General features: G+C 46.6%; 1 protein-coding gene and 1 long non-coding RNA gene across 2 annotated transcripts in view; one reads left to right on the top strand and one right to left on the bottom strand.

The window, feature by feature from the left end:
- The window catches only part of LOC142295885 (uncharacterized), a 44,404-nt gene extending 33,646 nt beyond the window's left edge, over positions 1–10,758 (bottom strand). Inside the window, exons 1-3 of the long non-coding RNA XR_012751559.1 lie at positions 10,691–10,758; positions 3,759–3,822; positions 2,068–2,273 (exon numbers count right to left, since the gene is read on the bottom strand). This is a non-coding gene — a long non-coding RNA (uncharacterized LOC142295885). The remainder of the gene's footprint in view (positions 1–2,067; positions 2,274–3,758; positions 3,823–10,690) is intronic.
- A 127-nt stretch (positions 10,759–10,885) lies between these two features.
- The window catches only part of KCNK17 (potassium two pore domain channel subfamily K member 17), an 87,492-nt gene continuing 84,078 nt past the window's right edge, over positions 10,886–14,299 (top strand). Inside the window, exon 1 of the mRNA XM_075338992.1 lies at positions 10,886–12,118. Within this exon, the coding sequence (XP_075195107.1) occupies positions 11,903–12,118 (216 nt within the window). The 5' untranslated portion in view covers positions 10,886–11,902. The remainder of the gene's footprint in view (positions 12,119–14,299) is intronic.

Below are 14,299 nucleotides of genomic sequence, written 5' to 3'. Positions count from 1 at the left end.
ATCTTATCATGTATCTCTGTATACAGGGAGCTCCCTCTAGTGGTGGCTGCAGACAGGATGTTATCATGTATCTCTGTATACAGGGAGCTCCCTCTAGTGGTGGCTGCAGACAGGATGTTATCATGTATATCTGTATACAGGCAGCTCCCCCTAGTGGTGACTGCAGACAGGATGTTATCATGTATCTCTGTATACAGGGAGGTCCCCCTAGTGGTGACTGCAGACAGAATCTTATCATGTATCTCTGTATACAGGGAGCTCCCCCTAGTGGTGGCTGCAGACAGGATCTTATCATGTATCTCTGTATACAGGGAGCTCCCCCTAGTGGTGGCTGCAGACAGGATCTTATCATGTATCTCTGTATACAGGGAGCTCCCCCTAGTGGTGACTGCAGACAGGATCTTATCATGTATCTCTGTATACAGGGAGCTCCCCCTAGTGGTGACTGCAGACAGGATCTTATCATGTATCTCTGTATACAGGGAGCTCCCCCTAGTGGTGACTGCAGACAGGATCTTATCATGTAATTAAATAGTATTATGTGGCCCAAAATGGTACCAATAAAAACTGTGGGGTTAAAACAATATTTTAGAGGTAAAATGTAATTATTTTTTATGCACTGCCCAATTGTATAAAATTTTGTGGCACAGCTATAATGTCAATATTCTCACTGCACCTCTGAATAAATTCATTAAGGGGTGCAGTTTGTGAAATGTGGTCATTTGTGTGGAGGTCCTGCTCTTCTGGCACCTCAGGGGCTCTGCCAATGTGACATGTCACCCATAAACCATTCCAACTACCGTGTTTCCCCGAAAGTAAGGCCCTGTCTTACATTAATTTTACCCCCAAAAGTCCCACCCTGCCTTACTTTCGGGGGAGGCCTTACATTGGAAAAAAAAAATAACAATTTCCCCCTCCCCCCTCCCCCCTGCAGCCTCCCCATTGTTTGAGAGTCCGGCATGCACCCCATCCTCCCCCCTGCAGCCTCCCCATTGTTTGAGAGTCCGGAATCCACCCACCCCATCCTCCCCCCTGCAGCCTCCCCATTGTTTGAGAGTCCGGAATCCACCCACCCCATCCTCCCCTCTGCAGCCTCCCCATTGTTTGAGAGTCCGGCATGCACCCCATCCTCCCCCCTGCAGCCTCCCCATTGTTTGAGAGTCCGGAATCCACCCACCCCATCCCCCCCCTGCAGCCTCCCCATTGTTTGAGAGTCCGGAATCCACCCACCCCATCCTCCCCCCTGCAGCCTCCCCATACAGTGGTTCTGCCCCCCACTCTGCCACCACACACACTGACACATACGGTACCGGTACAGACCCACACGGCACACACACACATATCGTACCGGTAAAACACACACACACACACTCTGACACATACAGCCCCCATACACATACCGTACACACACAGAGAGAGAGTAACTTACCGTTACTTTCCTTCTGCCGGGGACGCCGGGGACGCTGGACCAATGGGAGCGAGCCTGGAGGCGGTGACGTCGCGGCTGATTCGGCCAATCAGCTGCGAGCCGGCTGACTGGCCAATCACAGCTCGAGCTGATGGCCAGCAGGGAGCCTGTGACGAACAGGCTGATCGGCCAATCAGCATCAAGCAGGAAGAGCGTTGACCCGGGACGCGCCGCAGGCCGGCGAGATTGCGGGGGCCATTCACCGGAGGAGGTATACATTACGCCGCGACCACCACCCATAGGCGGCCTTACATTCCCCGGGCACCCCCGCTACCCTGCCTTACAATCGGGGGGTGCCCTACATTGGCGGACCCCCCCGAAACCCCCACCCTGCCTTACTTTCGGGGGGGTCCTACTTTCGGGGAAACACGGTAAATCTGCACTCCAATATGGCGCGCCTTCCCTTTTTTAGTTTGTACTGTGCCTCAGAAGTAGTTTTCCACCACAAGTGGGGTTTTGGTGAACTCAGGAAGAATTGGGCCACAAATTCTATGCTCCATTATCTCCTGTTACCCTTGTGAGTTTGAAAAATTTGGAGTTAAAACAACATTTTTGTGATTAAAAATACAGTATATATTTTTCATTTTCAAGGTGCTTACCAAACATCTCAGGAAATTGCTTGAGTGGTCTAGTTTCCATAATGGGGTCACTTGTGGGGGTGCTTCGCTATTTAGGTACATCATGGGCTCTCCAAATGCAATGTGCCGTCCGTTTACGATTCTAGATGATTATACGTTCAAAAAGTCAAATAGCGCTCCTTCCCTTCCAAGCTCTCAAACAGTTGATTTCCACCACATATGGGGTACTTAGGAGAAATTACACAACAAATTGTAAGGTGCATTTTGTCCTTTTACCCTTGTAAAAATTAAAGATTTGGTGTTAAAGTAACAATTTTGTAGTAAAAAATATATTTTTTATTTTCAAAGCTCAATGTTATGAAATTCTGTGAAGCATCTGGGGGTTCAAGGTGCTCCCCAAGCATCTAGAAAACTTCTTGAAGGGTCTTGTTTTTCAAAATGGTATGACTTGTGGGGGAGCTCCACTTGTTTAGGCACCCCAGGGGGTCTCCAAATGTGACATGGCGTCCGCTAACGATTCCAGTCAATTTTGCACTTTAAAATTCTAATGGCCTCCTTCCCTTCAGAGCTCTGCTGTGCGCCCAAACAGTAGATTTCCACCACATATGGGGTATCAGAGTGCATTTTCTCCTGTTACCCTTGTGAAAATGCAAAATGTAAGGTTATGTACGCATACTGCAGTTTTGTGTTCACCACAAAACTGCACCCTGTGGTCACAAACATGCAACCTGTGGCCCAAAAAAATGCATCCAAAAAATGCAAGCGTTTTTGGTGCATTTTTTTAACCCAAGGCACCAGCCGTCAGACGTACTAAAAAACGCAGGGCACAATTGGCCTCTTTTGACTCTGGCAGCTAATAAGTGGGGAGAAATAAGTGATATGTGACAAATCACTTGACTTATTCTCAGCAGAGTGATGTTATTTCTGACAGCGACACCGTCAGTTTGAGTCAATGTTCTGTACAGAATGGTCTGCCCGATCTAAAGGGACTAAGAGGGATCATTTTTGGACCATTTTTCTGTCAGTGCGCTGTGTTCCGTTAGTTCTCATCCGTTTCTGTCGTTCGCATTCACATTACTGCGGCTGTGCTTGTGTTGAAGAGATTTAAAGGGGTTGGACACAGACACAGGGAACCGCAGAGCGTTACACATTTTTTATTCCCGTGCAATGCGAGACTTTGCAGTCATGCGATTTGAAGCAAATTAAATTTTAGGGAAACATTTGTCAATCTTAGAAAATCTGAATTTCAAAAGATTCGATTATATTTAGTTGATCTTGCAAAAACCATATTGGCCAGTGTGTGAGAAGAGTGTGCTCGTGTACGCCGTCCCCGTGCAGTGATGTGCACATATCGGTGGTGCAGAGCGGTGACGCCTCATCGGGTGCACTTCAGTTTTTTGTGGTTTTACTTCCGCTGATAAAACTTAAATATCTGTCAACTGAAAACCAACAACTTGCAGATCCCACGAGGTCACTTCTCTACCAGCGAGCACCAACCGAGGACGGAGACCTCAAATCAGGAGCAACAGAACACAAAACCGGCATCAGACATAATACACAGTATACTGTGTACAATCGCTTTCATTCACTCACTTTGCATTTTATTCATTGAAAAAAATAAATAAACAATTAACTTCTATTTTTTCGCGCATTCTTCATTTTCTGCAGGTGGACACGTCAGTGCTCAGTGCACACCGTGACTTATAACTGACCTTATGGCCTGGACCATGGGTGGACGATGACCCATCCGCTTCTATCAGGACACGGTTTTGCCTCCTAAGTACAAAAAAGAGGCGCGTAATAAAAATAATTAGATCAGTCAACAACAGCATTCCTGATTACTGACGGTTTCCAGGCAGCAACAGAAAAGTGCTCCCTGCACAAGTTTTACCCTCCCTTACAAAATAAATACTTTAAAACCAATTATAACTAATGTTAACGAATATCGCAGATGAGGGTCCTGCGCGGTAATAATATACGCCCGTATATACGCCTCTGCAGTAATAATATACGCCCGTATATACGTTTCTGCAGTAATAATATACGGGCCCTCTGCAGTAATAATATATGGCCCTCTGCAGTAATAATATATGGCCCTCTGCAGTAATAATATATGGGCCTCTGCAGTAATAATATATGGGCCTCTGCAGTAATAATATATGGGCCTCTACAGTAATAATATACGGGGCCTCTGCAGTAATAATATATGGGCCTCTGCAGTAATAATATATGGGCCTCTGCAGTAATAATATATGGCCCTCTGCAGTAATAATATACGGGGCCTCTGCAGTAATAATATATGGCCCTCTGCAGTAATAATATACGGGCCTCTGCAGTAATAATATATGGGCCTCTGCAGTAATAATATATGGGCCTCTGCAGTAATAATATATGGGCCTCTACAGTAATAATATACGGGGCCTCTGCAGTAATAATATATGGCCCTCTGCAGTAATAATATATGGGCCTCTACAGTAATAATATATGGGCCTCTACAGTAATAATATATGGGCCCTCTGCAGTAATAATATATGGGCCCTCTGCAGTAATAATATATGGGCCTCTGCAGTAATAATATATGGGCCTCTACAGTAATAATATACGGGGCCTCTGCAGTAATAATATATGGCCCTCTGCAGTAATAATATATGGGCCTCTACAGTAATAATATATGGGCCTCTACAGTAATAATATATGGGCCCTCTGCAGTAATAATATATGGCCCTCTGCAGTAATAATATACGGGCCTCTGCAGTAATAATATATGGGCCTCTACAGTAATAATATATGGGCCCTCTGCAGTAATAATATATGGGCCCTCTGCAGTAATAATATATGGGCCCTCTGCAGTAATAATATATGGGCCCTCTGCAGTAATAATATATGGGCCCTCTGCAGTAATAATATATGGGCCCTCTGCAGTAATAATATATGGGCCTCTGCAGTAATAATATACGGGGCCTCTGCAGTAATAATATATGGGCCTCTGCAGTAATAATATATGGGCCTCTGCAGTAATAATATATGGGCCCTTTGCAGTAATAATATATGGGCCTCTGCAGTAATAATATATGGGCCTCTGCAGTAATAATATACGGGGCCTCTGCAGTAATAATATACGGGGCCTCTGCAGTAATAATATACGGGGCCTCTGCAGTAATAATATATGGGCCCTCTGCAGTAATAATATACGGGCCCTCTGCAGTAATAATATACGGGCCCTCTGCAGTAATAATATACGGGCCCTCTGCAGTAATAATATACGGGCCCTCTGCAGTAATAATATACGGGCCCTCTGCAGTAATAATATACGGGGCCTCTGCAGTAATAATATACGGGCCTCTGCAGTAATAATATACGGGGCCTCTGCAGTAATAATATACGGGGCCTCTGCAGTAATAATATACGGGGCCTCTGCAGTAATAATATACGGGGCCTCTGCAGTAATAATATATGGGCCTCTGCAGTAATAATATACGGGCCTCTGCAGTAATAATATATGGGCCTCTGCAGTAATAATATACGGGGCCTCTGCAGTAATAATATATGGGCCTCTGCAGTAATAATATATGGGCCTCTGCAGTAATAATATATGGGCCTCTGCAGTAATAATATATGGGCCTCTGCAGTAATAATATATGGGCCTCTGCAGTAATAATATACGGGGCCTCTGCAGTAATAATATACGGGGCCTCTGCAGTAATAATATACGGGCCTCTGCAGTAATAATATACGGGCCTCTGCAGTAATAATATATGGGCCTCTGCAGTAATAATATATGGGCCTCTGCAGTAATAATATATGGGCCTCTGCAGTAATAATATATGGGCCTCTGCAGTAATAATATATGGGCCTCTGCAGTAATAATATATGGGCCTCTGCAGTAATAATATATGGGCCTCTGCAGTAATAATATATGGGCCTCTGCAGTAATAATATACGGGGCCTCTGCAGTAATAATATACGGGGCCTCTGCAGTAATAATATATGGGCCTCTGCAGTAATAATATATGGGCCTCTGCAGTAATAATATACGGGCCTCTGCAGTAATAATATATGGGCCTCTGCAGTAATAATATACGGGGCCTCTGCAGTAATAATATATGGGCCTCTGCAGTAATAATATACGGGGCCTCTGCAGTAATAATATATGGGCCTCTGCAGTAATAATATACGGGCCTCTGCAGTAATAATATACGGGCCTCTGCAGTAATAATATACGGGGCCTCTGCAGTAATAATATACGGGGCCTCTGCAGTAATAATATACGGGGCCTCTGCAGTAATAATATATGGGCCTCTGCAGTAATAATATACGGGGCCTCTGCAGTAATAATATATGGGCCTCTGCAGTAATAATATACGGGCCTCTGCAGTAATAATATACGGGCCTCTGCAGTAATAATATACGGGGCCTCTGCAGTAATAATATACGGGGCCTCTGCAGTAATAATATACGGGGCCTCTGCAGTAATAATATATGGGCCTCTGCAGTAATAATATATGGGCCTCTGCAGTAATAATATACGGGCCTCTGCAGTAATAATATATGGGCCTCTGCAGTAATAATATATGGGCCTCTGCAGTCCGGTAGCTCCTCATAATACACAGTTCCACCTGCTCTGGAGGAGGATATGACCCTATTATGTTTTGGGCCCTTGTGCGGTTGCACTGGTTGCACCAATGGTATGTTTGCGTCCGCCCGTGTCACAGATATATGGGATATTTGGGAAATAGTTGCTGTGCCTGGATGGGAGCACCAAATGTCAGGTGCTGAAAAAAGTCCAGTGTAGGGAAAATGTGATAAGATATTCTGAGGCGGACACTGTATGGGCTATCCTATGTATGGGCTATCCTATGTATGGGCTATCCTATGTATGGGCTATCCTATGTATGGGCTATCCTATGTATGGGCTATCCTATGTATGGGCTATCCTATGTATGGGGTAGAGGCGGACATGGCATTGGTGCAGCCGCACAGGGGCCCAAAGCAGGTAGAGTTGGGCTGCAAACGACCCGTATATTGTTCTTGCATAGGGGCCCTTTTCTGACTGTGTCCACCAGTGGTATGGGGGTATCCTATGTATGGTGGTATCCTATGATGGGAGTGTATCCTATGTATGGGGGTATCCTATAGATGGGGTATCCAATGTAAAGGGCATATATATTGTTCTTGCAAAGGGGCCCTGTTCTTGTGTCTGCCTGAGGTATGGGGTATCTTATTTATGGGGGTATCCTATTTATGGGGGTATCCTATTTATGGGGGTATCCTATTTATGGGGGTATCCTATTTATGGGGGTATCCTATTTATGGGTATCCAATGGGGGTATCCAACGGGGGTATCCAATGTATGGGTTTATCCTATGTATGGGGGTATCCTATGTATGGGGGTATCCTATGTATGGGGGTATCCTATGTACGGGGGTATCCTATGTACGGGGGTATCCTATGTACGGGGGTATCCTATGTACGGGGTATCCTATGTACGGGGTATCCTATGTACGGGGGTGTCCTATATATGGGTTTTCCTATGTATGATGGTATCCTATGTACGGGGGGTATCACGTGTATTGGGGGCACTGATGTCTTCTGCTTTCTTCGCTCTTTGGGGTGAAGGAATGCAGTGCAGTAAGGCAGAGCAAACAAGGCACAATAACACCGCACAATATCACGGCCACACACCCTCCACTGCACACAATCCACACAGCACGGCCATTAGTCATCTGCAGACATAGCCGCCATCTCACCTGAGAAACACAAAGAAAAGACAAATATCAGCGAAGCCGCTGCCTCCACCCATCATTGTGTGCACTAATATCACTGCTGCAGGAAGGGAACGCAGCCGCCACCTTCCAGACACTGCTGCACCTATCATTGCTTATACTAGCACCAGACACCCAGAAATAGTCATATGGTAACTACTGCACCCATCATTCTCCAAGAAGGGAAGACTTTACCCGTATTCTTTATAAATACACTACTATACCCATCATCCTCTATAAATACACTACTATACCCATCATCCTCTATAAATACACCACTATACCCACCCTCCTCTATAAATACACCACTATACCCACCCTCCTCTATAAATACACCACTATACCCACCCTCCTCTATAAATACACCACTATACCCACCCTCCTCTATAAATACACCACTATACCCACCCTCCTCTATAAATACACCACTATACCCACCCTCCTCTATAAATACACCACTATACCCACCCTCCTCTATAAATACACCACTATACCCACCCTCCTCTATAAATACACCACTATACCCACCCTCCTCTATAAATACACCACTATACCCACCCTCCTCTATAAATACACCACTATACCCACCCTCCTCTATAAATACACCACTATACCCACCCTCCTCTATAAATACACCACTATACCCACCCTCCTCTATAAATACACCACTATACCCACCCTCCTCTATAAATACACCACTATACCCACCCTCCTCTATAAATACACCACTATACCCACCCTCCTCTATAAATACACCACTATACCCACCCTCCTCTATAAATACACCACTATACCCACCCTCCTCTATAAATACACCACTATACCCACCCTCCTCTATAAATACACCACTATACCCACCCTCCTCTATAAATACACCACTATACCCACCCTCCTCTATAAATACACCACTATACCCACCCTCCTCTATAAATACACCACTATACCCACCCTCCTCTATAAATACACCACTATACCCACCCTCCTCTATAAATACACCACTATACCCACCCTCCTCTATAAATACACCACTATACCCACCCTCCTCTATAAATACACCACTATACCCACCCTCCTCTATAAATACACCACTATACCCACCCTCCTCTATAAATACACCACTATACCCACCCTCCTCTATAAATACACCACTATACCCACCCTCCTCTATAAATACACCACTATACCCACCCTCCTCTATAAATACACCACTATACCCACCCTCCTCTATAAATACACCACTATACCCACCCTCCTCTATAAATACACCACTATACCCACCCTCCTCTATAAATACACCACTATACCCACCCTCCTCTATAAATACACCACTATACCCACCATCCTCTATAAATACACCACTATACCCACCATCCTCTATAAATACACTACTATACCCACCATCCTCTATAAATACACTACTATACCCACCATCCTCTATAAATACACTACTATACCCACCATCCTCTATAAATACACCACTATACCCACCACCCTCTATAAATACACCACTATACCCCCCACCCTCTATAAATACACCACTATACCCACCATCCACTATAAATACACTACTATACCCACCACCCTCTATAAATACACTACTATACCCACCATCCACTATAAATACACTACTATACCCACCATCCACTATAAATACACTACTATACCCACCACCCACTATAAATACACTACTATACCCACCACCCTCTATAAATACACTACTATACCCACCATCCTCTATAAATACACCACTATACCCACCATCCTCTATAAATACACCACTATACCCACCATCCACTATAAATACACTACTATACCCACCATCCTCTATAAATACACCACTATACCCACCACCCTCTATAAATACACTACTATACCCACCATCCACTATAAATACACTACTATACCCACCATCCTCTATAAATACACTACTATACCCACCACCCTCTATAAATAAACCACTATACCCACCATCCACTATAAATACACTACTATACCCACCATCCTCTATAAATACACTACACCAATTTATAAAGGAATCCCGCTCACCCATGTCTGACCTCACCGCACCTCAGACTCGGATCCGGCCCTGTACCGGCTGCACAGCAATGAAAATGAAGAGAACGATCCAGCTGAGTGACCAGGTGATTAACCAAATTGATTATGATTAAGGGCGTTAAGCCAGAAACGCGTTAACCACGACCATTCCTTGTCTGAACTGCACTGAATAAATCACCTGGATCCTGCTCTTCATTTACACTACACCAATCATTGTCTATATTATACGCATTCTGTGTGATGCTGCACCCATCACTCTCTGTAAGGAGACAACACTCATCACTGTCTATAAATATACTATCACCCCCATTAGACTATACAGCTACTACTGCAACCATCATTGTATGTGAGCACGACTACACCTCCCACCATCTGCAGTCAGCAGCTCCAGGGATCTATAGGGCGGAGGAGCTTCACAGTTCAGGTCTCAGGACTCAGGATCCTCAGGGCTCGGGGTTCTCAGGACTCGGGGTTCTCAGGACTCAGGATCCTCAGGACTCGGGGTTCTCAGGACTCGGGAAGGACTCGGGGAGGACTCGGGGTTCTCAGGACTCGGGATCCTCTGGACTCGGGGTTCTCTGGACTCGGGGTTCTCGGGGCTCGGGATCCTCAGGACTCGGGATCCTCAGAACTCGGGGTTCTCAGGACTCGGGGTTCTCAGGACTCGGGGTTCTCGGGGCTCGGGATTTTCAGGGCTCGGGATTTTCAGGGCTCGGGATTTTCAGGGCTCGGGATCCTCAGGACTCGGCATTCTCCGCTCTGATACTTTGTAGAAGAATTGAGTTTCAATATTTACATAAAGCCGGAAATCATGTTTAACCCTTTACCGGCTCCTGGTGCTGCTGGATGTTGATGCCTCCTGATACCAGTTCTGCGACTGGGACCAGTCCTGGGCTCCTCCCCTCAGGCTCCTCCCTCTTCCTCGCAGGCTCCTCCCCTCTCTGAGCTCCGGACCCCCCGCACCTCGTTCAGTCCTGGGCTCGGAGAAGAAACGCTGCGGCCGCTGCTGCTCGGTGTGTACGCGGCCCTGACAGCGGGGCTCACTCTGGTATAGGGGGCACCTGGGCAGGGTGGGTGTCTGGAGGAGTTCCTCTGTGGATTAGGGGGGAGTTTCTGTTTTCTCTGTATATTAGAAGCAGTCTCTGATATTTTGCTGCCTGGATATTAGGTGCAGGCTGTATACTCAGGTCAGTTTCTATTTTAGGAGCTGACTGTTAGGATCTGTCTCTATATAAGAAGCAGTCTCTGTATATTAGGAGCAGTCTCTGTATTTTAGGAGCAGCCTCTGTATATTCGGAGCAGTCTCTTTATAAGAAGCAGTCTCTGCATATTGGGAGCAGTCTCTGCATATTGGAAGCAGTCTCTGTATATTGGGAGCAGTCTCTGTATATTGGGAGCAGCCTCTGTATATTGGGAGCTGTCCATGTAATTTTGAAGCCTCTATATTAGCGCCAGTCTCTATACTAAGAGCAGTCTCTGTATATTGGGAGCAGTCTCTGCATATTGGGAGCAGTCTCTGCATATTGGGAGCAGTCTCTGCATATTGGGAGCAGTCTCTGCATATTGGGAGCAGTCTCTGTATATTGGGAGCAGTCTCTGTATATTGGGAGCAGTCTCTGTATATTGGGAGCAATCTCTGCATATTGGGAGCAGTCTCTGTATATTGGGAGCAGTCTCTGCATATTGGGAGCTGTCCATGTAATTTTGAAGCCTCTATATTAGTGCCAGTCTCTATACTAAGAGCAGTCTCTGCATATAAAGTTTAGTCTGTATATTGGGCTCAGTGTCTGTATATTATGGTTTGTCTCTGTATTAAGACTAGCCTCTGTAGTAGGAGCAATCACTCTATAAACGGCAGTGTCTGTTTATTAGGCTCAGTCTTTTTATTAGGCACAGTCTGTTGGAGCAGTTTCTCTAGGGTCTGGTCAGTCTCTGTACATTAGGGGCAGTGTATATTTGGCCTCTCCTTGTATTAGGAGTAGTCTGTATAGTAGGTGGAGATTATGGCGTTTCTGCCTATGCAGTGACCCAGGGCTATCATGTCTTGCTGCACAAAGCCGAGCCGCTGCCCGGTGCCGGTCACCCTGGTGTTGCTGGTGGTCTACTTCTGTTACCTGCTCCTGGGGGCCACAGTCTTCTGGGCCCTGGAGAGTGAAGCTGAGCAGGACCTGACCCAAAACATCCAACAGGAGAAGTGGGAGCTGCTGCAGAACCTCACGTGTATGGACAACCGGACCCTGGAGCTGTTCATCAAAGTAAGTGTAAACTGGGGGCCAGGGGTAAGATGACAGCTGTATACAGGGGTAAGATGACAGCTGTATACAGGGGTAAGATGACAGCTGTATACAGGGGTAAGATGACAGCTGTATACAGGGGTAAGATGACAGATGTATACAGGGGTCAGACATCAGCAATATACAGGGGTCAGACATCAGCTGTATTCAGGGGTCAGACATTGACATCAGCTGTATACAGGGGTAAGATGACAGCTGTATACAGGGGTCAGACATCAGCTGTATTCAGGGGTCAGACATTGACATCAGCTGTATACAGGGGTAAGATGACAGCTGTATACAGGGGTCAGACATCAGCTGTATTCAGGGGTCAGACATTGACATCAGCTGTATACAGAGGTAAGACATCAGCAGTGTACAGGGGTCAGACATCAGCTGTATACAGGGGTCAGACATCAGCTGTATACAGAGGTAAGACATCAGCTGTATACAGAGGTAAGACATCAGCTGTATACAGGGGTCAGAGATCAGCTGGATACTGGGGTCAAAGATCAGCTGTACGCAGGGGTCAGAGATCAGCTGGATACTGGGGTCAAAGATCAGCTGTATGTAGGGGTCAGACATCAGCTGTATACAGAGGTAAGACATCAGCTGTATACAGGGGTCAGAGATCAGCTGTATGTAGGGGTCAGACATCAGCTGTATACAGGGGTCAGAGATCAGCTGTATACAAGGGTCAGACATCAGCTGTATGTAGGGGTCAGACATCAGCTGAATACAGAGGTAAGACATCAGATGTATACAGGGGTCAGACATCAGCTGTATACAAGGGTCAGACTTTAGCTGTATGTAGGGGTGAGACGTCAGCTGTATAACAGGGTCAGGCATCATCACAACAGTGGAGTCAGACATTGGCTTATATAGAGGTCAGATGGCTGTTTAAAGGGGTCAAATATCAGCTGTATACAGGGGTTGGAAATGAGCAGTCCAGTATACAGTGGCCAGACATCCGCTATATACAGGGGTCTCACAGCAGTATACAGCCCTCATTTCTTTGTAGCACAGATAATGTACACAGCTTCCCTGCTGTTGGATGGAGGGGCGCTCCTGTGCCGTATTCGCTCCTGTGCCGTATTCGCTCCTGTGCCGTATTGGCTCCTGTGCCGTATTGGCTCCTGTGCCGTATTGGCTCCTGTGCCGTATTGGCTCCTGTGCCGTATTGGCTCCTGTGCCGTATTGGCTCCTGTGCCGTATTGGCTCCTGTGCCGTATTGGCTCCTGTGCCGTATTGGCTCCTGTGCCGTATTGGCTCCTGTGCCGTATTTGCTCCTGTGCCGTATTTGCTCCTGTGCCGTATTCGCTCCTGTGCGCTCCTGTGCCGTATTCGCTCCTGTGCCGTATTCGCTCCTGTGCCGTATTCGCTCCTGTGCCGTATTCGCTCCTGTGCCGTGTTCGCTCCTGTGCCGTGTTCGCTCCTGTGCCGTGTTCGCTTCTGTGCCGTATTTGCTCCTGTGCCGTATTTGCTCCTGTGCCGTATTTGCTCCTGTGCCGTATTTGCTCCTGTGCCGTATTTGCTCCTGTGCCGTATTTGCTCCTGTGCCGTATTTGCTCCTGTGCCGTATTTGCTCCTGTGCCGTATTTGCTCCTGTGCCGTATTTGCTCCTGTGCCGTATTTGCTCCTGTGCCGTATTTGCTCCTGTGCCGTATTTGCTCCTGTGCCGTATTTGCTCCTGTGCCGTATTTGCTCCTGTGCCGTATTTGCTCCTGTGCCGTATTTGCTCCTGTGCCGTATTCGCTCCTGTGCCGTATTCGCTCCTGTGCCGTATTCGCTCCTGTGCCGTATTCGCCTCCGCTGTTTGTCCTCTTTTGTGATCTGTGTTGAGTGACAGACGCAGTGAGATCAAGGGGAAGTAAACATAACACATAGTAACGACAGCTTCACCCCTCCACATGCACTCCAGAGTCTTGTGTCCTCAGGTCATCTGGAGGACCATCCCTGGAGACACATGGGGCTCACCCTGCGGCTCTGCTCCACTGTATCCTCTGCGCTCTTCCTCCTTGGATTTCTTCATACTCTTTGCCCCTCCATGGTTGTAGCCCCCATACTCTTTACTCACATTTGGCCTTCACACCGCAGTGGTCTTTGCGCCATCTTGGGAATTCTTCTCTGTAGTCTTTAGGGTTCTTCCCCCTGGTATTTCTA

The sequence above is a fragment of the Anomaloglossus baeobatrachus genome, chromosome 3, assembly GCF_048569485.1.
Source record: "Anomaloglossus baeobatrachus isolate aAnoBae1 chromosome 3, aAnoBae1.hap1, whole genome shotgun sequence".
Classification (NCBI taxonomy): domain Eukaryota; kingdom Metazoa; phylum Chordata; class Amphibia; order Anura; family Aromobatidae; genus Anomaloglossus; species Anomaloglossus baeobatrachus.
This window is presented reverse-complemented; position numbering and strand designations above follow the sequence as displayed.